The sequence below is a fragment of the Schistocerca gregaria genome, chromosome 2 (assembly GCF_023897955.1).
Source record: "Schistocerca gregaria isolate iqSchGreg1 chromosome 2, iqSchGreg1.2, whole genome shotgun sequence".
Classification (NCBI taxonomy): domain Eukaryota; kingdom Metazoa; phylum Arthropoda; class Insecta; order Orthoptera; family Acrididae; genus Schistocerca; species Schistocerca gregaria.
The window spans coordinates 445,824,882-445,850,640 of NC_064921.1; the positions used below are offsets into that span (position 1 = coordinate 445,824,882).

At 41.7% G+C, this 25,759-nt stretch overlaps 1 protein-coding gene across 1 annotated transcript; it reads right to left on the bottom strand.

Moving 5' to 3' along the window:
- Positions 1 to 3,500: 3,500 nt before the first annotated feature.
- Positions 3,501 to 4,717, bottom strand: LOC126336185 (mitochondrial coenzyme A diphosphatase NUDT8). The gene is made up of 2 exons (XM_049999692.1): positions 4,351 to 4,717; positions 3,501 to 4,221 (listed from the first exon to the last, which is right to left on the bottom strand). Exons 1-2 carry the CDS (start codon positions 4,380 to 4,382, stop codon positions 3,537 to 3,539), a joined length of 717 nt encoding a protein of 238 aa, XP_049855649.1. The 5' UTR covers positions 4,383 to 4,717; the 3' UTR covers positions 3,501 to 3,536.
- Positions 4,718 to 25,759: the final 21,042 nt, after the last annotated feature.

Below are 25,759 nucleotides of genomic sequence, written 5' to 3' on the forward strand. Positions count from 1 at the left end.
GGGGTCAATTGAAGTTTGCTGTACCAATAGTCAGTTTTGACCTGTGACATAACTGTGTTGTTTGATGTCCTTTTGGTTCTGTGTCTTTGAAATAGATTGTGTCTGCAGAGAGTTTGTTGAAGTAAATGGTGGCAACCACTAGCAGGGGATGTTTATACACTGTTTGGGAATGATGTTAGCATGGCGTTAAACAAGTGCTGTATTTTACTCTGTGTTTTGTGAGTTTTGTTTACATGTCTTGTCAGTGAATTATTTTAATGTCATTAGTAATAAATAGGCCACAGATTAGTTTTCAGTTTTGGAATTTTTCATTTGTGATGTTGTTAATGGTCTGAAATTTAATTATTTTGTTTTCATTTGGTACTAGGTATGGATATTACTACACACTTTATCAGTCATTCATTAATTGCTGCTACAGTTGCCTATACAGCTGCTACAGTTACATAGCCTCATGGCAGAGGGCGTAAGGTGTCAGGAGTACAGAAAATTTATAAAACTGACAGAGCCTAGATTTATCAGCTGTCTTTGGGTGTTTTTATGTTTTTCCCCCTTTATTTTAAGGAGTGTAGTGTGTTTGTTTATGTACATAATTTTCTTTGAATTGGTTATCTATATTGCTTAGCTGCTGTGATTTTGTGGTTTGAGTGTGTAGTAGAAGTTCTTATTTAGTAGTTTATAGTAGTATCATGAAGGCTGTTCTGGTTATTTTGGTCTGTTTAGGTTTTGACAATAGTTATGCCAAGTGTGGTTTGTTAGTATCATAGGTTTCATTTGAGCTGTACATGTCAATTGAAATTTCTGATACTTGTTTTTTCCAGATTTTGTTTGCTGAGGTTTCAGTTTCATTTTTGCATTACTATTTGATTTGGTACGTATTCACTATTAAAACTGCCATGTATTTTGTTTGCCCCACTCCAAATAAATAAATAAAAATAAAATAAAACAAAATAAAAGGGAGCACCTAAGCACTTGTCCCGCTAGTATGTTGCTTGCGTCTTTTCAGGTTGGTTGGTCTGAGGAGTAAATGGACCAAACTGCTGTGTTATCAGTCCCCTTCTTTTCAGGTGTGTGATGCCATGGTGACCAAATTGTATAAGCTTTAAATGGGGTATCCACCATCTTAATGATGTCATGGGTCAGAGGTGATGTGTTGGTACTACAGTCTTCAATATTACCTTGCGGTGTGATAAGGCAGATGGGAGGAACAGCCCACAACACTGGACAAGTTGCAGTTGTGGAGGGGATTGTCCACGGGGGCATTCTGGCACACTAACCTGGCTGTAAATGGTTGGTTTTAACACCACATTCTTAATATGCACGATTCAGTAGGAAACAGTAAACTCTTTTCTTTCTCAAACTATGAACTAACTTCATCAATCAGTTACATAACCTACATGGGGGCCCAAACCACAGTGCAACTTCGCATTTCACACACACATTCAGAGAGTTGCAACCATGACGTGGCAGTGAAAATCCGAAGAACTGGGGACTGAACTGTAGTCTGACATTTACCCACCAAACCATTCACAATATACTATCAGCCATGGCTAATTTACAGCGCTCTTTACTTCAAACATTACTTGAAAAAATGAAGCTAATAGCACAACAATGGAAAGTGGTGCAATGATAAGTAGCTACCTTGCAAAAATGTTCAGTGATGTAAAACTGTGCACCTGGTGAAATGCAAAAATGCATAGTCCTATGACTACAATATCAACTACTCACAGTTGAGATCATTCCAGTTATACAAACATTTTGGTGTAACAGTCTGTGGAGATGTGAAATTGAATGCCAGTCAGTACAGCATGTACTGCTACTTACATTTCATTGGAAAGATAATGGTAGAATACAATCGGGTTTACAATGAAGAACACTTACAAAACACTCACGTGACTCATCTTAAGATTATTGCTCGGGTACGCAAAACCCTAACACATAGAACTAAAAGGAAATATTTAAAATAGAAAAAGACAGGTGGCACAAATGATCACAGATTTGTTTGACTAATGAGGAAGCATCAAAGAAAAATATTCTCCGGTGAACACCTGAAGACATACATCAACAACTATCCTGCTAAAGTCCACAAAGTTTCAAGAAGCAATACTACACGAAAAAAACAGGAATAAACTGAAGCCTTGTATGATCACTACTGTACACACAACAAACACCAAATCACACTAAAGTGGTCATAAAGGCATCAAAGCAGCTCTTCCTGAGGTTATTCGCAAATGGAGCAGTAAGAAATCCTACTATGGTTCAACAGGAAATATAGTATGCCATGCACTTCATAACCATTTGCCTTTCGCAATGTTGGTGGAATATGCAAATGTACAACAGAAGATTAACGTCTCAACTTATGAGTGTATCTCAGAAATCATCATATTTTCCAGTTTGACATGGAATCACTTTCAAATCATATGGAACACTTTAGGCCACAACCAAATTTTAACAAAGTTTCTAAAATGGTAAAATGATGCAACTTAAAGATTTATTTTCAGTTCATGTGTTAAAGAAATATGCAGCATTTGATTTCACACCAACAACAAATGACTTTCGACACTTCTGTATCTATTCAAACATGTACACATATTTGTCACTGGTACGATGAGTAAAACATGCATAGATTTCGACATGCAGTCACATGTCAGTAAACAAACTGTTCATTGTTTTCGAGTAACTTTTAATATAGAACTAGCTGGAAACAACACTCAAAAAAGAACTGATACTTTCTCAATCAGCATACAGCTGCACAAACGAAAGGTGGCAATACCACGCTTTTCCAAGAAAAAGCTACTTCAACCCGCAAAAGAGGGGAAATGTCTCGTACTGTTCATAAATGGAGAAAGAATTATCCACATTCCAAATACACACACACATGGTGGCGACTACAACAGGAAACAGTTGTTAATTTACGTCTGATTTTGAAACCTTTCCCAAATACTTTGTCTCCTTTGTTTTTCACAAAATTAAGGGAATTTACTTTTATTGTTGAAATCATCAATCAGTAATACTTATGTCACTTCTACTTACACAGTCTCGAACACCTTCCAACAGTTGTGAGCACCAGGAATAAGTAACAAATTGCAGTAATTTTGTTTGTTACTAACTTATCTACCAATGTTTTAAAAAAACTGCTACTGTGGAGCAGCAATATATTCTGAAGTACATACTAACAGTGGAAAGAACTAGCAAATTGTAACTATCAATGCTCTGATTTACTGTGTACATATACTGAACACTGCAGATCAATGAATAACACTTATGCCAAACATCCACAATGACACCTCATTTCATCAACATTCATATTTAGTATGACTCATATCTCACACTATATGCAGGCTACTGTTAAAAATAATTTGGTATTTATGTTATTAGCACCACACATAACAGCATCAAATGCAGCATTGCAAATTCTCATGCACAAGACAACCAAAGTGTGATATAGGTAAGGCTAATGTGTGAGATCCCAAAATAGGTGCAGTAAATAAATACAAAACATGTCACTGACTTTTTCTATTTTACTGCGGTAACAACTTTTAACGAAATAATTTAACTTCGTTTTTGTACAAATCAGGTATAATGGATTTCAATACAGTATGTGTAATAATTGCAGTCATCCCCCATATTTTATGCTCTCCTCCAGAGAATACAGGCAAGGTGTACCCGCCTGGATATTCCATGTAATCGCAATTTCTAGAATCACAAAACAGTCTTAAGGGTACTGTAAACACAGATTCCACTTCTGTCCGATTTATTGCCAAGTCTTTCACATTCACATGCCCTATGTAACCCAGATATGGGCAAACGACTACTTCATTGTCTTTTGTACCAACAAGACTTCCATGCCCCCAGATCTCTATGTCGCTTTTTTGTAATCCTATTTCTTCACACGTCTCCCTACAAGCCGTCTCTTCTAGATCACTGTCTGTCTCATCCTGCATGCCACCAGGAAATGAAACTTGTCCACTGTAATTTTTCAACGTACTTGATCGCAACGTATATAACAATGAAATTTCTTCATTTACTATACAAAATGGTACCAACACAGCTGCCTGCTTTGCAGGAACATGTTGCTTAGTTCGCAATGGGCCCATACGCTGTAATCGCTCCAAGCCTTTCTTCCTTTTTTCTTCGTTGAAGATAGCCTTTGCAATTATCTCGCTCAGATTGTGTGTGGATGTGGCATGGCAACGTGCATTTGTGATGAAGAGCACAGCTTGCCTGGAATGAAGACCATGTTTAATTAGTTTTCATCTACTGAATAACGCTATGGTATAACACATCCTGTGACTGTTTATACAAATAGGTATTGCAAAGGGCAGACAGAGAAAGGATACAAATTGTATTCACCTTCCTGAAATTGATCTTAAGCAGACAGTCATCTCGTAGAGTTAATACTCAGACACAAAAAGGGAGTATAATTCTTTGCCAAAGCTTCAAGTTGAAACATCTCTAACCTTCGTACTGGGAATGTTTATGTTGGTGGGGGTTGTTCGAAGTTCCACTTATCAGCTGATTGAATGACAAGAATGCTCCGATAGCATCATAACAAAAAGTTAGACCTTTTTGCATTCCATACACCATAAATATTATTTCTAGAAGCCAATAAAAAGGAAAATAAATAAATAAATATTGTCTATGATTAATGCTATTGAAGGCTAACGTAACAGTCGCAACTCGCAACACTTCGCCTCGATTTTGTTGCCTAATGCCTACTGCGCCAGCGGCGCGCCAAGCGGCCGTATGTTAAACTATTGAGTTTGGTGCAATCATGAAAACGAAAGCGAGTAGTAGCTACTTAATTTGGTTTGTACATTGGTGTTTACAAATGAGAACGTAGCGTAGTGCAATAAATTGCAGCATCGACAAGAAAAAGATACCACACTGTTCTTTTTTTCATTTGCTAAGGACCCTGAGAGGTATATAACATTATGTTCCTAAACTGCATCGTCAGGATTCGCTTGTAAATTACGTGTATATTGATGATTCAAATGGCTCTGAGCACTATGGGACTCAACATCTGAGGTCATTAGTCCCCTAGAACTCAGAACTAGTTAAACCTAACTAACATAAGGACATCACACACATCCATGCCCGAGGCAGGATTCGAACCTGCGACCGTAGCGGTCTCACGGTTCCAGACTGGAGCGCCTAGAATTGATATTTCAGAATTGTACTGACATGTTTCCAACACTTTTATCTTCCTTAAATCATTACATGCTTCTTGCATGGCGTCTAATAAAATAATGCTCTCCAAATGCCACACGCTCGCACATATCCTGAGGGTTGAATCCTCTGCTGTGATCGCAGTTTTAGCGCAACTGAGGGGCTTCTCCTTCTTACATGAAGATTGGTGTGGGATGTCATGACGGTTTGATGGTTGCTTGATTTTCGTGCTGTTTTTTTTAATTTTTTTAAAGGTGAAAGAATAGTCAGAGAGATAAAGGAAGAAATGGGAAAACGAACGGCCCAATTGACTGGCCCTTTTTTTATGAAGACAGGACAGTGGAAGGGACAGTAGAAGAGTGGGAGAAAAAGAATGGCCCATTGACTAGCCGGGGATTACAATTAAATTATAGAATAAAGGAGAGAAGGAGGAATAGTTAGAGTGAGAGGAATAGAAAGGCCATTATCCTGGCCTCTTCTTCTTCATAGCGGCTTCTTGGTGGTGGTGGTAGACAATCTTGAAGTGGTGGTTTGGGAGGGGGGGGGGGGGGGAAGAGAAAGAAGTCAGAGGGTGACAGCGGAAGAAGTGGAAAGAGGAAGGGCCTGTCGTGATTAGGCCAACATTGGGGACAGAGTGGGTGGAAGGGGGGGTGGCGTGCTTAGTGGGGTGAATGACATGACATGTTGGGGGATAATCGATGATGTGAGGAAGAGTAGTTGACATGAGATGAGGTGGCTTGAGTATGCGAATTCATGGGGGGCAGAATAGAAGGTCAGGTCATCGAGTGGTGGCTAGACGGTGAACACGGGTACCCAGGGAGAGGATTAAGGGATTAGGAGAGTGACGGGTTTGTTGGTAGAAGGAATTGGCTGCGGAGAGGATCCGGGTGCGAAGGAGTGGCACCTCGGTCAGGTTGTGAAGCTCTTGGGTTGGGAAGTCGAAGGGGAGTTGGAGGGCCCGATTCTGGACGGTTTGGAGTCGTTGGAGGTGGGTGGGGGCAGCATTGCCCCACACCACTGACGCATGTTCAAGGATGGGACGAACAAGGGAGGTGTACAATCGAACAGCAAGGTGTGTGGGGACTGAAGAGGTTGGATTGATGAGCGGGTAGAGCAGGCATAGCTGCCCCATTGCCTTACAATGCACGTCATCGATGTGGGGGCACCAGGTGAGGCACTGGTCCAGGGTAACACCCAAGTACTTCGCAGTACTGGGATACCAAGGACCGTCACCTGAGGGAGCCGAATGGGAATATGGCGTCGTCAGATGATAAGGGCTTGGGTCTTGGAGGGATTAAATGTCAGACGCCAGGTCATAGCCCAATCGGTTAGGGAATCTGTAGCCCCCTGGAGCCGCTGTTGTAGACCTGCCGCACTCCGAGAACGAGAGAAGAGTGCAGTATCATCTGCGTAGAGAACTAAATGTACCCTCGGCGCAGAGGGCAGATCAGCTGTGAAGAGGCAGTAGAGTAGCGGTTCAAGTACGCTGCCTTGTGGTACTCCTGCCCTAATGCATCGTTGTGTAGATTTCCCGTCAGGGATCCTAACGTGGAAGGTGCGACCTTCCTGGTATGTGGCTATTAGCCGTACATGGGACACTGGAAAGCCAAGAGAAAATAGTTTGTAGAGCAGCCCTTCGTGCCAGACCGTGGTAACTGCTCTGGACACGTCAAGGAATATGGCCCCGAAGTACTCCCTACATTCTATGGCGTCCAGTGCCTCTTCTACAAGGCGCAGGAGTTGGTGAGTGGTAGCGTGTCCCTGCCTGAAGCCAAACTGCTCATCAGGGAGGACTCGTTCTCGGGCTATATGGATGAGCATTCGTTTAAGGTACAGCCCCTCGAACACCTTGGAAATGGCGGGCAAAAGGCTGATGGGGCAGTAGCTGGCAGGGGAACAAAGATCCTTCCCAGCCTTGGGAATGGCGACCACTTCAGCATGTTTCCAGGCAGTGGGATATTGCCTGGTTGTGAGGATGTTGTTGAAGGTGGCTGTCAGGATGGGAACAGAAGCTGGGGGTAGCTGCTTGAGGAGGGCATTCGTCAGCTTATCGGGGCCACCAGCTTTCTTGGATTTGCGGTATTACAATTGCAGTTCGACGTCTTCTTCATTGATGGGGGTGATTTCATCCTCAGGGTCCTGAATGGCAAGGAGTTGTCGGAGGTGTGCCGATATCAGGCAGATGTGGTCGGGGTCAACGGGGTCTTTGACCGGGGTGAAGTTGTGTGCCTTGGCGGCTGGTTCAGACACAAAATCATTGCCGACCTAGAGGGGGGGAATCCGTTGCTCTCGTCTTTTTGTGAGCCGCCAAGCGGACGGGTCACTCAGGTCAATGGCAGAGATTTTGTTCTCCCATGCCTGATTGCGGTGGTCTTGCACAGCAGCCTTGATTTGGTGCTGTTATCTATTGATGAGGCGCTTGGTTGCTTGATTCCGAGTGAGCTGCCATTCTAGGATGGTCAAGTTTTTCTCTGTGATGAGAGCAAGGATGTGTGTGGGGGGCGGGGGGGGGTGGGGGAGTTGACGCAGATGGTCTGGGGACCAGTGTGGACAGTGAGGGGTCGCTGCTGCTGCAGCATCTAGGGCTATGGTGGTGAGGTGTATGAGGGTGCGATCTGCGTCAGTTTGATCGGCAGCAGGGATTGTGGGTAGGGCTGCTTCGACCCGTCACTGGTAGGACTGCCAGTCAATACCGTGGATGTTCAGGCCTTCACTCGGCGCGGTCGTGATTCCAACGAGATCGATGGAATAGATGACTGGCCAGTGGCCAGAGGCTAGAGCAATGTGGGTGGCTGCAGTGATGGGGTGGGGTAGATCTTTCACCTCTGCGATGTCTAAGACATCTGGGGGACGTCTTCCAGTGGGGTATATGGTGGGGTCGTGCGGGCCAATGGTGCGGGCATGGTGCCGCTCAGCGACCCGGAGAAGTCAACGACCAGAAGTGTTTGTTAGTCTACTGTTCCAGGCAGCATGTTTGGCATTGAAGTCACCGCCAATGAAGACGTTGCTGCCGAGCGACAGCAGTGCCTCGTAGTCTGGTGTTTCAAGAAGGCCTCAAGGTGGTCTATAAAGAGCCAAGAACGTGATGGGACCCCTCACCGTGTGGACAACAACGCCAGTGGCTTCCACGGTGTTAAGTTGGAGGGGGGGAATGGGGTGGTGACGGAGGGAGTTATGTACGTACACTTCCGTGCCGCCATAGGTGGTGGGCCTGTCTGTCCTGTAGCAGGAGTAGTTCGCTACATGGACAAAAACACCAGGTTTGAGGTGCGTCTCAGCAACCCCTCATCTAGGAGGAATTGTCGGAACTCGCCCTGTTGTTTGGGAGGCCATTGGCATTCCAGATCATGGTTGTTAGTCCGTGATGTCCAACAGCCATGACTGGTTGGAATGGGAGTGGTGGTGGTAATGGGGGACATGGATTGGGAGCGGGCAGTGGCAAGTTGGTGTGGGATGGTTTGGAGGAGGGAGTTGAAAGTGGTGGAGATTGCCAAGGTCAGTGCCTCAACAACATTGTTGATGAGGTCACTGAGGTGGGTGGGAACAGAGGGTGGGGTGGGGAGAGGGTGCTGCTGGGATTGTACTGGGGAAGGGGGCAGCAGTGCTTAACGCCTGCTGGTGCGAAGGGGAAGGAACAGCAGAGCATTACACCCGCTTTGGGGAGGGGGAAGCAGTGCTTGATGCCTTCTGGGTGGGGAGGTGAGGGAAGGCTGTTGGGGGGGGGCGATGGAGATGGAGAGGAGGGGGGTGGGTAGGAGCTCAGAGGGGCGGGATGGGAGCGAGATGCATGTTGGGAGTAAGCAAGTGGCGCCGATCCCACCAGGGCACCAGAGTAACTGGCACCCCTACAGGTCGCCGCCGATGGCCGTGCAAATCTGTTTTGACTTGCCCTAAACAACTTTATTTTTGGGCAGCCCATGTAGCTGCCAGTGTGATTCCCGCCACAGCAGGCACAGGTGGGGGGGGGGGGGCGTCTCGGGGTTTAGAGCACTCCGAGGAGGCGTGACCACCGGCACACTTCACGCAACGCACCTCACGGGTGCAGTCACCTGCGAAGTGCGCCAGTCCCTGGCACCGATAGCATACCAGGATCATCCTCCTGGAGCACGGTTTCTCCATCGTCACGCTAGCGTGATCAAGGAGTGAGAGGGTTAGGAGGTGGCGGTTCTCTGGCGTGTCGGGGGTGGAGATGAAGAAGAGTGGGGTGGGGCGACGAGTTCGAGGGGAGATGATCCGGAATATAACTGTGGTGGTGATGTTTAATGACGTGAGTGCCTTCCTCAGGTCATCATCAGAGTACTCCATGGGAAGCCCTCTGACGACGACCCGGAGGCGGCGGCTCCTTTTGGGGGGGGGGGGGGGTGGAGAAACCTATATTTAACTTGCTCAGGATGATAAGGGTCTTAGCAAGATCAGTGAAGGACTGGACATACAGTCGGTAATTGTCATTGCCTGACCATTTTATACGGAAAGGGTAATCAGTGTGAGTAGTTAGGATGTCTACAAGCTCTTTGTAGGGCCCCTTGTGTTGTATATAGATGGGTGAGGGGGGCAAGAGGGGTGGATGAGGGTGGGGGGAGGGGGATTTGGTGGGGTGTCTGCGGCACCATCAATAGTCGCAAATGTATTGCTGATGGGCACATCCCTCAGTGACGTGTTGAACTGATGGCGGGGTGCCGTTTTGCGCGCCACCTGGAAACCTTCCGCATCAGTAAAGGCGTTCGGCAGGCTGAGTGGCCTCAGAGTTGGAGGACGAGGCTAACTGCCGCTTCTGATGGTCAGCGACCGGGCGCCGATGATCGTCATCAAACTCCATCACGCTCCCATCATCGCTGTCGTCGGCTGCGGCAGTCATGTTGGGGAAGAGGAGGGCCTGAAGCCCAACACTGTCGACCTACTGGCAATCAGTTGCTCTTGCAACCCCTTCTGTATGTCAACATGGCTGTCCCTTTATATATGAATCCCAACAATCCTAGGTATTGTTATAAAGGGTTTTTTAGTAAAATTAAAACTGCTGTCTTAACATTAATGACAAATTCCATCAGTTGAATTGGCACTTATAGAATGAATACATTTATCGAACTTTAACCATTTAATGTTATATAAATTTGAAAATACTCAAATATGATATATTACCAATACTTTTATCATTTTTGTAAAATGGGAAAGATACATGGATCAGAAAATGTACCTACCAATATACACTCCTGGAAATGGAAAAAAGAACACATTGACACCGGTGTGTCAGACCCACCATACTTGCTCCGGACACTGCGAGAGTGCTGTACAAGCAATGATCACACGCACGGCACAGCGGACACACCAGGAACCGCGGTGTTGGCCGTCGAATGGCGCTAGCTGCGCAGCATTTGTGCACCGCCGCCGTCAGTGTCAGCCAGTTTGCCGTGGCATACGGAGCTCCATCGCAGTCTTTAACACTGGTAGCATGCAGCGACAGCGTGGACGTGAACCGTATGTGCAGTTGACGGACTTTGAGTGAGGGCGTATAGTGGGCATGCGGGAGGCCGGGTGTACGTACCGCCGAATTGCTCAACACGTGGGGCGTGACGTCTCCACAGTACATCGATGTTGTCGCCAGTGGTCGGCGGAAGGTGCACGTGCCCGTCGACCTGGGACCAGACCGCAGCGACGCACGGATGCACGCCAAGACCGTAGGATCCTACCCAGTGCCGTAGGGGACCTCAACGCCACTTCCCAGCAAATTAGGGACACTGTTGCTCCTGGGGTATCGGCGAGGACCATTAGCAACCGTCTCCATGAAGCTGGGCTACGGTCCCGCACACCGTTAGGCCGTCTTCCGCTCACGCCCCAACATCGTGCAGCCCGCCTCCAGTGGTGTCGCGACAGGCGTGAATGGAGGGACGAATGGAGACGTGTCATCTTCAGCGATGAGAGTCGCTTCTGCCTTGGTGCCAATGATGGTCGTATGCGTGTTTGGCGCCGTGCAGGTGAGCGCCACAATCAGGACTGCATACGACCGAGGCACACAGGGCCAACACCTGGCATCATGGTGTGGGGAGCGATATCCTACATTGGCCGTACACCTCTGGTGATCGTCGAGGGGACACTGAATAGTGCACGGTACATCCAAACCGTCATCGAACCCATCGTTCTACCATTCCTAGACCGGCAAGGGAACTTTCTGTTCCAACAGGACAATACACGTCCGCATGTATCCCGTGCCACCCAACGTGCTCTAGAAGGTGTAAGTCAACTATCCTGGCCAGCAAGATCTCCGGATCTGTCCCCCATTGAGCATGTTTGGGACTGGATGAAGCGTCGTCTCACGCAGTCAGCACGTCCAGCACGAACGCTGTTCCAACTGAGGCGCCAGGTGGAAATGGCATGGCAAGCCGTTCCACAGGACTACATCCAGCATCTCTACGATCGTCTCCATGGGAGAATAGCAGCCTGCATTGCTGCGAAAGGTGGATATACACTGTACTAGTGCCGACATTGTGCATGCTCTGTTGCCTGTGTCTATGTGTCTGTGGTTCTGTCAGTGTGATCATGTGATGTATCTGACCCCAGGAATGTGTCAGTAAAGTTTCCCCTTCCTGGGACAATGATTTCACGGTGTTCTTATTTCAATTTCCAGGAGTGTATATGTTTCCAAGCCACCCATTGAATATGGCAATATATGGGTCTTTTACTTGTTCCTGACAAAATACCTAAAGAACTACCTATGTTTAGATGCCACTTATAACATTTTTGATAATTACATTTTCTAATCAATTCTGATTCTCTCAGTTGGTTTTTCGTTTAAACACAACAGATCTTAATTTGGTTATTGTCTTAACCCAAATCCATCTCAGATTGAAAGAAATGACTTTGATCAACGTAATCGATCATTTTTTCCAGATTTCATCTAATTACTTTAATTCTAAATGTTCTTACCAATGAACTCTAAACTATGTTTTCAGTTAAATATGTAAGATCAGCATAAATTACTTTGCATCAGTTTCAACTGGATCATACAAAATATTGATTAATAGCTCAAAGAAAGAACAAGTTAATTCGCAGGACTGGTTGTAGCTTGTATTTCAGCATGAAAAGGAGGTACATCTATTTCAATCAGAAAAATTATCTAACAGAAGTTAGCTGAAATGGTCTTGTTTCTGAATAATTATGTCAGCCGTTGGCCCTCCAGGTTCTCCTGAGTGCAATGGAGACATTGGTGTATAAAACTCTTTCTCAATACTGTCCATGCATTGTGGAACAAGCGTTAGTATCGGATACTACAATACTCAAAATCCGTATTAGATTGTACTTCGCAACCTCCTATTGTAGGCAGGTGCATGAAGTTCTTCTTAGTAAAGCGCAAAACTAGACCATAACATACCAAAGTGTTCAATCTCATCCATGCGTAATAAGGAGCACTAAACTGTAGCTCAATGTGGTCCTCTGATTGTCGGAAGTTCTTTGTTGCAAAACCTGGAATGAGGTTCATATTTCGCTCTTTATGACCATCATATATCGAGTAATTGAATGTTTTGAATAGAATTGTTCAATTCAGTAAATTCCAATTGATCATATTTGAACATTTCCTGTCTTAAACCTCATTTTGCAATTTTAACTTGTTCTTTGATAACATATCAAAAAATATATTCTTATTAACTACTTGAAGTAAAATTGTTTTACACTAATATTCATATACATTACTGAATAATCACATTTCCACACATTGCCACCTGTGGCTGACTAAAAAGACAATTCTCCAACAGAGTCCACTTGGACCACATGTACAAATATTGATTAAGTCACAGTACAGCATTTTTATAATATGGTATTGATTGTGACTGGTCCAAATTTCTCACGAAATAAGCATCAAACGAAAAAACTACAAAGAACGAAACTTGTCTAACTTGAAGGGGGAAACCAGATGGCACTATGGTTGGCCCACTAGATGGTGCTGCCATAGGTCAAACGGATATCAAATGCGTTTTGCTAAAATAGGAACCCCCACTTTCTATCACATATTCGTGCAGTACATAAAAAATATGAATGTTTTAGTTGGAGTACTTTTTTCACTTTGTGATAGATGGCGCTGTAATAGTCACAAACATATGGCTCACAATTTTAGACTAACAGTTAGTAACAGGTAGGTTTCTTTAAATTAAAATGCAGAACGTTGGTACACTAGAACATTTTATTTCCATTGATCCAATGTGATATCTGTACCTTTGTGAACTTATCATTTCTGAGAACGCATGCTGTTATAGCGTGATTATCTGTAAATACCACATTAATGCAATAAATGCTCAAAATGATGTCTGTCAACCCCAGTGCATTTGGCAATATGTGTAACGATATTCCTCTCAACAGCAAGTAGTCCGCCTTCCATAATGTTAGCACATGCATTGACAGTGCGCCCACACATGTTGTCAGGCATTGTCGGTGGGTCACAATAGCAAATATCCTTCAACTTTCCCCACAGAAATAAATCTGGTGAATGTGCATGCCATGGTATGGTGCTTCAACAACCAATCCACCTGTCATGAAATATGCTATTCAGTACCGCTTCAACCTTACGCGAGCTATGTGCCAGACATCCATCATGTTGGAAGTACATCGCCATTCTGTCTTTCACCGAAACATCTTGTAGTAACATCGGTAGAACATTACGTAGGAAATCAGCATACATTGCACCATTTAGACTGCCATCGATAAAATGGGGGCCAATTAGCCTTCCTCCCATAATGCCACACCATACATTAACCCACCAAGGTCGCTGATGTTCCACTTGTCGCAGCCATCGTGGATTTTCCTTGCCAAATAGTGCACATTACGCCGGTTTACGTTACCGCTATTGGTTAATGATGCTTCGTCGCTAAACAGAACGCGTGCAAAAAATCTGTCATCGTCCCATAATTTATCTTGTGCCCAGTGGAAAAACTGTACACGACGTTCAAAGTCGTCGCCACGCAATTCCTGGTGCATAGAAATATGGTACGGATGTAATCGATGTTGATGTAGCATTCTCAACACCAACGATTTTGAGGTTCCCGATTCTCGCACAGTTTGTCTGCTACTGATGTGCGGATTAGCCGTGACAGCAGCTAAAACACCTACTTGGTCGTGATTGACGTTTCGCATGTGGCTGAAAACTTCCTGTTTCCTTAAATAACGTAACTATCGGGCAAACGGTCCGGACACTTGGATGATGTCGTCCAGGATACCGAGCACCATACATAGCACACGCCCGTTGGGCATTTTGATCACAGTAGCCATACATCAACACAATATCGACATTTCCACAATTGGTAAATGGTCCATTTTAAAACGGGTAATTTCAGTTAGAGAAAATACGTTCAAGTTTCTAGATTTGGTGCCATACAAGAATGTAACCATTTAAAATCCTATAATCTATCTATCAGGGTCCCCCTGAATAGGTCAGGCGTGCACTACACGCCGGAAGCGGCTACGAGGGTAGCGGAGTAAGTGTGGAGTGCACATGGGGTTTTCTTAGGTTAGATAATTCCCTCCCTAGGCCCGACAAGACGCCTCTTGAGACGCGGCAAGGCAGGAGTAGGCAAAATGCAACAAGGAATAACAATATTAATGTGCTAATAGTAAACTGCAGGAGCGTCTATAGAAAGGTCCCACAACTGCTCTCATTAATAAACGGTCACAACGCCCATATAGTACTAGGAACAGAAAGTTGGCCGAAACCAGACGTAAAGAGTAATGAAATCCTAAACTCGGATTGGAATGTATACCGCAGAGATAGGCTGGACAGTGAAGGGGGAGGAGTGTTTATAGCGATAAGAAGTGCAATAGTATCGAAGGAAATTGACGGAGATTCGAATTGTGAAATGATTTGGGTGAAGGTCACGGTTAAAGCAGGCTCAGAAATGGTAATTGGATGTCTCTATAGGCCCCCGGGCTCAGCAGCTGTTGTGGCTCAGCACCTGAAGAATAATTTGGAAAATATTTCGAGTAGATTTCCCCACCATGTTATAGTTCTGGGTGGAGATTTTAATTTGCCGGATATAGACTGGGAGACTCAAACGTTCATAACGGGTGGCAGGGACAAAGAATCCAGTGAAATATTTTTAAGTGCTTTATCTGAAAACTACCTTGAGCAGTTAAACAGAGAACCGACTCGTGGCGATAACATATTAGACATTCTGGTGACAAACAGACCCGAACTATTTGAAACAGTTAATGCAGAACAGGGAATCAGCGATCATAAAGTGGTTACTGCATCAATGATTTCAGCCATAAATAGAAATATTAAAAAAGGTAGGAAGATATTTCTGTTTAGCAAAAGTGACAAAAAGCAAATTACAGAGTACCTGACGACTCAACACAAAAGTTTTGTCTCAAGTGCAGATAGTGATGAGGATCAGTGGACAAAGTTCAAAACCATGGTACAATATGCGTTAGATGAGTATGTGCCAAGCAAGATCGTAAGAGATGGGAAAGAGCCTCCGTGGTACAACAACCAAGTTAGAAAACTGCTGCGGAAGCAAAGGGAACTTCACAGCAAACATAAACATAGCCAAAGCCTTGCAGACAAACAAAAATTACGCGAAGCGAAATGCAGTGTGAGGAGGGCTATGCGAGAGGCTTTCAATGAATTCGAAAGTAAAGTTCTATGTACTGACTTGGCAGAAAATCCTAAGAAATTTTGGTCCTATGTCAAAGCGGTAGGTGGATCAAAACAAAATGTCCAGACACTCTGTGACCAAAATGGTACTGAAACTGATGATGACAGACTAAAGGCCGAATTACTAAATGTCTTCTTCCAAAGCTGTTTCACAGAGGAAGACTGCACTGTGCTTCCTTCTCTAGATTGTCGCACAGTTGACAAAATGGTAGATATCGAAGTAGACGACAGAGGGATAGAGAAACAATTAAAATCGCTCGAAAGAGGAAAGGCCGCTGGTCCTGATGGAATACCAGTTCGATTTTACACAGAGTACGCGAAGGAACTTGCCCCCCTTCTTGCAGCGGTGTACCGTAGGTCTCTAGAAGAGCGAAGCGTTCCAAAGGATTGGAAAAGGGCACAGGTCATCCCCGTTTTCAAGAAGGGACGTCGAACAGACGTGCAGAACTATAGACCTATATCTCTAACGTCGATCAGTTGTAGAATTTTGGAACACGTATTATGTTCGAGTATAATGTCTTTTCTGGAGACTAGAAATCTACTCTGTAGGAATCAGCATGGGTTTCGAAAAAGACGGTCGTGTGAAACCCAGCTCGCGCTATTCGTCCACGAGACTCAGAGGGCCTTAGACACGGGTTCACAGGTAGATGCCGTGTTTCTTGACTTCCGCAAGGCGTTTGACACAGTTCCCCACAGTCGTTTAATGAACAAAGTAAGAGCATATGGACTATCAGACCAATTGTGTGATAGGATTGAAGAGTTCCTAGCTAACAGAACGCAGCATGTCATTCTCAATGGAGAGAAGTCTTCCGAAGTAAGAGTGATTTCAGGTGTGCCTCAGGGGAGTGTCATAGGACCGTTGCTATTCACAATATACATAAATGACCTGGTGGATGACATCGGAAGTTCACTGAGGCTTTTTGCAGATGATGCTGTGGTGTATCGAGAGGTTGCAACAATGGAAAATTGTACTGAAATGCAGAAGGATCTGCAGCGAATTGACGCATGGTGCACGGAATGGCAATTGAATCTCAATGTAGAAAAGTGGAATGTGATGCGAATACATAGAAAGATAGGTCCCTTATCATTTAGCTACAAAATAGCAGGTCAGCAACTGGAAGCAGTTAATTCCATAAATTATCTGGGAGTACTCATTAGGAGTGATTTAAAATGGAATGATCATATAAAGTTGATCGTCGGTAAAGCAGATGCCAGACTGAGATTTATTGGAAGAATCCTAAGGAAATGCAATCCGACAACAAAGGAAGTAAGTTACAGTACGCTTGTTCGCCCAATGCTTGAATACTGCTCAGCAGTGTGGGATCCGCACCAGGTAGGGTTGAGCAGCACACTTCGTTACAGGATCATTTAGTAATTGCGAAAGCGTTACGGAGATGATAGATAAACTCCAGTGGAAGACTCTGCAGGAGAGACTTTCAGCAGCTCGGTACGGACTTTTGTTAAAGTTTCGAGAACATACTTTCACCGAAGAGTCAAGCAGTATATTGCTCCCTCCTACGTATATCTCGCGAAGAGACCATGAGGATAAAATTAGAGAGATTAGAGCCCACACAGAAGCATACCGACAATCCTTCTTTCCACGTACAATACGAGACTGGAATAGAAGGGAGAACCGATAGAGGTACTCAGGGTACCCTCCGCCACACACCGTCAGGTGGCTTGCGGAGTATGGATGTAGATGTAGATGTAGATGTAGAATTTGTTAAGACTGAAAAGAGAGAGAGAGAGAGAAAAGAATTGGCTTGCTGTAACATACAGCAACATTGAACAGCATCTGATGTACTTTTTTCACCACCATAAACTTACAATTCAAACATTTTGTATTAGATGAGATTTATAGCTGAGCAGCTTGCTGATTTCAGCAGATATTATGACAAAAGTAATATACCTAACAACTTAAATCTATATCAAACAGATAGTATAATATATACTGATACCAGACGTGTCCCCCCCCCCATGAACCATGGACCTTGCCGTTGGTGGGGAGGCTTGCGTGCCTCAGCGATACAGATGGCCGTACCGTAGGTGCAACCACAACGGAGGGGTATCTGTTGAGAGGCCAGACAAACGTGTGGTTCCTGAAAGGGGGCAGCAGCCATTTCAGTAGTTGCAGGGGCAACAGTCTGGATGATTGACTGATCTGGCCTTGCAACATTAACCAAAACGGCCTTGCTGTGCTGGTACTGTGAACGGCTGAAAGCAAGGGGAAACTACAGCCGTAATTCTTCCCGAGGACATGCAGCTTTACTGTATGATTAAATGATGATGGCATCCTCTTGGGTAAAATACTCCGGAGGTAAAATAGTCCCCCATTCGGATCTCCGGGCGGGGACTACTCAGGAGGATGTCGTTATCAGGAGAAAGAAAACTGGCGTTCTAAGCAGCTTGCACAGGATAGAGTAGCATGGAGAGCTGCATCAAACCAGTCTCAAGACTGAAGACAACAACAACAACAACAACAACACCAGACATGTAGCAATCATCATCCATATCTTATAATATTAAAGGTAAAACAATTATTAAATAAGACTTCCAGTGGATGACCTTAGTGCTCATTAAGGCATTAGAAATAACTACTGTATGAATCTCAAAACTTGAGAATCGTAAATACTTCTGTCCCAATAACTAACTCAAACATAAATTTCCATTTTCTTCTTTCTCCACAGACGGAGCCATTCAAGTTATATAAACATAATAAATTCCTTCCTGAGAAATGTTCCATTGCCATGTACACAGAAGTTCGAATGAGACATGAAAAAGAAAAGAGTCACACCAGCTCAGAGCCTTGGGTTCACCAGCCCCAAATTGCAAAAAGAGCTTGTATCCTCCTGTGGAAGTTTTGTTAGGATGTTTTGAAGTTGTCTTCACTTGAAATGGTATCTGTTCTTACTGTCCTCACAAAATTGTTATGACTGGCACTACATGTTTATCAGAATTCAGTGCCTTGATATAATAATTTTGGAGATTGTGATTATACCTTGCCTTCTTATTTGAAAATGAATCTCTACATGGTTTTAGTGTAATGGGGTCATGGTATGTATGTTTGGGTTTGCTTTGGTAGCTATACACATTATTCAGGGAAACAAACAATATTTTTTTGACATCTGTCAGATATTTACTATCCATACCACACAAACAAGCAGTCACATCATTTGCTTTTTCATTAAAGTTTCATGTAATAAGCCTGTTCCTTCTCATTGAAGGCTAATTTCCTTCTAAGATCTCTCTGTCGAAAGTCTCCCCCATTAGTTTTTATCAGCCCAATGTAGGTGTAACCTCTATCATGATTGCTCTCAGTTTCGACAATAATTGATGGAAACATGGACCATTTACTATATTACTCTGTTTATATTTCACTGGTACACAGTGGCAAATCACTACATGTTGAACCTTTATAAAAAAAATGGATATCATATTGAAAATACAGGTTACTAAAAAAAATGTAATCGGTATTGTTTTGTTCTTCCACACTGTAAGTTCAGTGCCTGGTCAAGTTATAGTATTGTGTCTTACATGTTGCACACTGCATACTCTAGGATAGTAGAAGGATCCTAATTGCTCTTACTTACTCGATAGGATAGTAGAAGAGAAGGGATTCCAGAAAATAAACATGAAGTCACTGGCTGGTGCAAGGCACCATATGCCACATGGTGCATCTATGAAAGTACCACAGATCTCCTACCTGTTAAATTTCACCACAAAACTACTGCATTGCAAGATTTTGCCTTGGCTATACAGTGCACAGAATGTAGTCTCAACTATTTCAACTCCTTAAATAACTTTTTAATTCATAACTTATGGTGGAAATAAGAATCTTAAAAAATATTCAAATATTCAGTGATAACACAGATTAGAATAAATTTCTTTCTATTAGTTACTTCACTTTCTCTGGGTTAAAGTACTTACCATATGGTTTGCTAAAGTATGCAGTATGATCTTGACAGTGTATTGTAAGATACATTTCAAATAAACTCCCGATGGTGTGTCATATATCAAAGAACTAAACAAGTCTGTATGCATTCGGATGTAGGCTTGCAACAATTTCAAATTGTCCTACATTAATATTAAACAACCTCCAATCTATGCCAGGTAAAAGCATACACTAATGTTCGGATATTAACTTTTCAACCCTCACTCTATGAATAGGCAAAAATATAGGCAAATATGCAATCGTTCACACAAAACATACAAATGTAAACTACAAAATGTGTTAAGTTATCCGATTTTTCATTTCTCAGTTTGAATTTCCAGAAAGCAGTGGACATTAATTGCACTTCTTATGAATTGCAATTTTCTTTCAATTAGTTTTTTCATTACTACTGGATCTAAATATACATAGCATGGCATGAGAAGGTGTACAAGACGGATTTGTCTGTGTGTCATAGAGTATAAATTCTTCAGCACTAGTTAAATATGTTCTGGCTGTTCATTTAGTTTTGTAGTACTGTCACTAACTGGGTAATTACTTTTCAAATGGCCCTCAAATCTGTCTGCAAACTACTAATATCAAACCACACACTCCCTCCCTCCACTACTTGTACATATTCGCTGATTGAATTACTATTAGGAACTTGTTCCAAATTTTCAAAACAACTTTCCTTCTCTAAATACACATTTTGATAAATTTCGTTTATGATTTCAAACCTTTGATCACTACAGTTACATTTGTTATCGCTGTTACTAACTACTTTCGCTATTTTATCACTGATCAAATTTTCTTTCGCATTTTTATTAACACATTCAGACACGATATCACTAACATCTACTAGCAAAATTAACTATCATGCGCTTTTCTACTCCTCTCAGAATCATCACTCAAGCTTACATCAGAGTTTCCAGAATCATTCAGCATACAATCATCAATCTTAACTTGTGCATATACCATTCCATCTAATTCTGTGAGCAATACAGTATCATCAACCTCATTATCATAATCATCATATTTTTTCTGTTTATTGCTTACTGTCATTTTCACTTTCATTTCTAAATACATGATCATCAGCTTCCATACATACAACACCAGTATCAGTTCTTTCACTCATTTCACAATCACTCAACATTTTCACTAAACCACACTCATCAGATTTGTTCTCGTCACTATCAGCAACTACTATTACATAACTACTAGAAAAGAAATTGGCCAAAGTGTTTTCCTCTATTTTAAATTCAGATTTTCTTTTCCTTTTTTGTTCATCTTTGTTCACAGATAAAAAAATTCTCGCAAAATTCCCTACCAAAATTCATTCTGTTCACTTCAGGTTGTCTTCTGGATACATAGTTTTGATACAACCTGTTTGTTCTAGCCCTTCCCCTCCTGAAATCACCCCAATGTGCCTGATTATAAATACCATTTCTATTTGCCTCACTCCGCCAGGCTACGAAGGAGGCAGGCCTTAGTTTCCCTTCTGTTATCAAAATTGTTATCATTATTCCCATTACTTTGTACCCACCACCTACTTTTTGGATCAAAAGTTATTTCTCTGGTCTCTATATTTTATTTCTTTTCACACCATTTTCATTTCTAAAATCTCCTCTCCCATCCCTGTGTTCAAAATGATCATTGAAAGCTCTGTTTTTATTTCTACTGTCATCTTGCCTCTCATTATACATTCCATTTCTTTCCCAGACTAACTCTAATTTGTCACCAAATCTTAAAAACTACTCAATAGTGTCGTCAGTTCTTTTCTCTGGTCTCTGTCTGTAATTTCTTTCCCCATCATTTTCATTTCTAAAATCTTCCCTCCTATCCCTATGTTCAAAATGATCATTGAAAGCTCTGTTACTATTTCTACTGTCATCTTGCCTGTCATTATACATTTCATTTCTTGCCCAGACTAAGTCTAATTTGTCTACAAATCTTAAAAATTCCTCAATAGTGTCGTCAGGCACATAGACCAGACTCCAATGTACCCTTTGTGGCAAACGTCTTTTCAAAGCATCAATTTGAATCATTTCATCTAATGGGTTATACAAATACACTAATTTTTTAACTGTGTTCACAAAATGTTTTCATTCAACCACTACCTTGCTTGAAATTTGAACCAATTAAGAACTCGTACTTGATTCTGGCTTGTCTAGTTACCACCCAAAACTTATTCATAAGGCGTTTTCAACTTCACAAAAGGACATGTCAGGTTTCATTGTCTGGTTAGCCCATGAGAGCCTCAGCATCCTAGAATTTTGTAATGAATTTTATTTTTAAATTGTCACTCATGTTACTTTCAAAATTGTCTATATTTGAAACATAAATTCAACAGGATATACATTTCCTCCTCCTGAAAAGATTTTGATATTGATATTATTCCAAAATGGATTGTAGTTGCTGAAAGATTTTATAGCAACAGTGTGCTCCATTTTTTAATTGAAATTTTAAATTCGCACTAAACATGTACCTATGTCTTCTTTCAGTTATGTAAAATTGTCATTTGCTATTTTCGTAAAGTTTTGTATACTTTTATCTGTCTCAGTAAATTTTTTTCACTACATCTTTGTTAAACTTTTTTAAATGTTGAAATACAGAGGTTGCAATTTTTTCGAAACTAGCATCTTTTCTTTCTACAGAGCCTAAACTTTCTTCAGAATTCTGCAGTACTTGTTTTAAAGCAGAAATTTCCCTTTATATAACTGACATATTTTTGATATTCTGGTTTACTTGAATCCAACATTCTTCTAACCGATCTTTTGTTTGATGTATCTGGTTCCCATATCCATCTAATTTATTTTCACATTTTTGATCGAGAAAATTTTTACGTTCATCAATAGAATTTTTCTGTTCTTCCATTAGTTGAACTAATCTATCCAAAAGAGACACACCTGATTCGAACCCACGAAAAGATGAACCTTCACTTGCATTATTGTGGTCACTGTTTTTCCCAGTTCCGTTGTTTCGATTAACTACATTACTTTCATCATGGATTGATGAGCAAATACTTGCATCATTATCATGTATTTCCTCCCCACTAACATTTGCACCATTCTGATTGTTTACATCAGCACCCCTCCTGTTGTCTTCCATATTAACAATGGTAGCGAAAAAATTTGAAACAATTTACAAAAAGTGAAATATTTTTTGTACATACACTACTTTTCTTCTTCTAGGCCTTTTTTTGACTACTTCAGTTTACCTCGTTTTGACGATTATCATTATGTTCTTGGTGCTCTTGTGCTGATTATTACAATCTCGTTGTTATTCCTCGCATGATCCTGAAGTACAATATGAAATTAGGAACTTTTCTGAAACAAAATGCAAGATTACAAAATTATGACAAATCCCAGCTCCATTCGCCACATTGTGAAATTTATTATTTAACAAAGCACATAATTTTGAAAGGTGTACTCATGCATATATCTGCTGCTGCCTCAGGCTCCTGTTGTCTACTGCAACATGGGTTTTAAACCATGATTTAAAAAAGTACAAACATTTAGTTTCAGAAGAGTTATTCTAAGATATTTCATAATCGTACTGACATGCTTACAACACTTAGATCTTCCTTAAGTCATTACATGCTTCTTGCATGGAATGTAATAAATTACTGCTCTCCAAATGCCAGCATGGCTGTCCCTTTATATATGAATCCCAACAATCCTCGGTATTGTTATAAAGGGTTTTTTAGTAAAATTAAAACTGCTGTCTTAACATTAACGACAAATTTTATCAGTTGAATTGGCACTTATAGAATGAATACATTTAACGAACTTTAACCATTTAATATTTTATAAATGTGAAAATACTCAAATATGAAATATTATCAATACTTTCACTATTGTTATAAAATGTGAACGATTCATGGATCAGAAAATGTTTCTACCAGTATATATGTTTCCAAGTCACCCAATGAGGGTGACGATATGTGTCTTATATTTGTTACTGACAAAATACTTAAATAACTACCAATGTTTAGATGTCACTTACAACATTTTCGATAATTACATTTTCTAATCAGATCTGATTCTCTCCATTGGTTTTTCGTTTAAATACATCAGAGTTTAATTTAGTTATTGTTTTAACACAAATCCATCTCACTTTCAAAGAACTGACTTTGATCAATGTAGTAGAGCATTTTTTCCAGATTTCCCCTAATTACGTTAATCCTAAATGTTTCACGATATATCTGACTCTGGATATTTCAAGTGCCTTGGTTGTAGTGGAATTAGCTGGTGAAGACATATAAATTTTGATCAGTAATGCTTAGAAACCTGTTTCACACACAATTCAGGAAGCTGCTTAACATTAAATAAGCCTGCTTGCAGTGTCTGAAAGTTTTAGTGAATTTCTTTACGAAACACAACAACTGTCTGACAGTATACAAATAAATTCCATGTACTTATCAACCTGATTCTACACACAGTACTTAACTCACTTCAAGTTGCAGCCATATTGAAGTCCATCAGCTTGTAAAAAATTGAACACAGTACCAGTATGTATATAAAAATCCACTATATAAATCTAGTAAAGGGTAAGTTACTTATCACGCTCATGATGTATAATTCAGACTTATGCCTCACCTCTAACTGCCAATCACACTTAAGTACCTGGCAGAGAGTTCATCGCTGCTCTTCTTTGACCTTTCACGATGTACACCTTTAATTATGTCTGGTAAGGATCCCACATTGTGCGGCAGTACTTCAAAATAGGATGGGCAAGCATAGTGTCATCAGTCTCTGTAGTAGGTCTGTTACATTTCCTAAGTGTTCTGCCAATAAAACTCTGTCTTTGGTTTGCTTTGTGTTCTTCCCAATTTAAGTTGTTCCTAATTGTAATTTCTAGGTATTTAGTTGAATTAGTGGCCTTTATATTTGACTGTTTTATCCTGTAACCGAAGTTCAATGGATTCCTTTCGGAACTCATGTGAATGACCTCCCACTTTTTGCGAATTGCCAATTGCCAATTTTTTCTATATCGTTTTGAAATTCTAATGATTTTACTGGTCGATAAGCGATGGCATCATCTGTGAACAGCCTAAGACAGCTGCTCAGATTGTCTCCTAAATCGTTTATATAGATAAGAAACAGCAGAGGGCCTATAACACTACCTTGGGGAACGCCAAAAATCACTTCTGTTTTACTCAATGCCTTTCTGTGAATTACTATGAACTGTGACCTCTCTGACATGAAATCACGAATCCCATCACATAACTGACATGATATTACACAGACACCTGTGTGGTACAATGTCAAAAGCCTTCTGAAAATCTAGAAATATGGAATCAATTTCAAATCCCTTTGTCAATAGCACTCAGTACTTTATGCGAGTAAAGAGCTAGTTGAGTTTCACAAGAATGATGATTCCTAAATCCTTGTTGACTGTGTGTCAATAGACCTTTCACTTCAAGGTAACTCATAATGTTCGAACACAATATATTTTCCAAACTCCTGCTGCATATCAACGTTAATGATATGGAGCTGTAATTTAGTGGATTACTCCTACTACCTTTCTTAATACTGGTGTGACCTGTGCAATTTTCAGTCTTTGGGTGCGGATCTTTCGTCGAGTAAGTAGTTGTATATGATTATTAAGCTACTGCATCAGCATAGTTTGAAAGGAACCTACTTGGTATACACTCTGGACTGGAAGACTTGATTTTATTAAGTGATTTAAGGATATCTACTTCTAAGTTACTCATGTTGGCAGCTGTTCTTGATTCGAATTCAGGAATATTTACTTCATCTTCTCTGGTGAAGGAATTTCGGAAGACTATGTTTAGTAATTCAGCTTTGGCAGCACTGTCGTCAATATTGTTTCCATTGCTATCACGCAGAGAATGCGTCGACTGCGTCTTGCTGCTAGCGTACTTAACATAGGACCAGAATCTCTTTGGATTTTCTGCCAGGTTTTGAGACAATATTTTGTTTTGGAAACTGTTATAAGCGTCTCGTATTGAAGTGTGCACTAAATGTCGAGTTTCTGTAAAAGATTGCTAATCATGGAGATTTTGCATT

What these genes read in the sequence shown, in the direction of transcription:
- LOC126336185 (XM_049999692.1), bottom strand. Translation starts at nt 4,382, where the DNA reads ATGACTGTCTGCTTAAGATCAATTTCAGGAAG. An exon ending in TTAAGATCAATTTCAGGAAG is followed by an intron (nt 4,222 to 4,350) that starts GTGAATACAATT and finishes TCTTCATTCCAG; the next exon opens with GCAAGCTGTGCTCTTCATCA.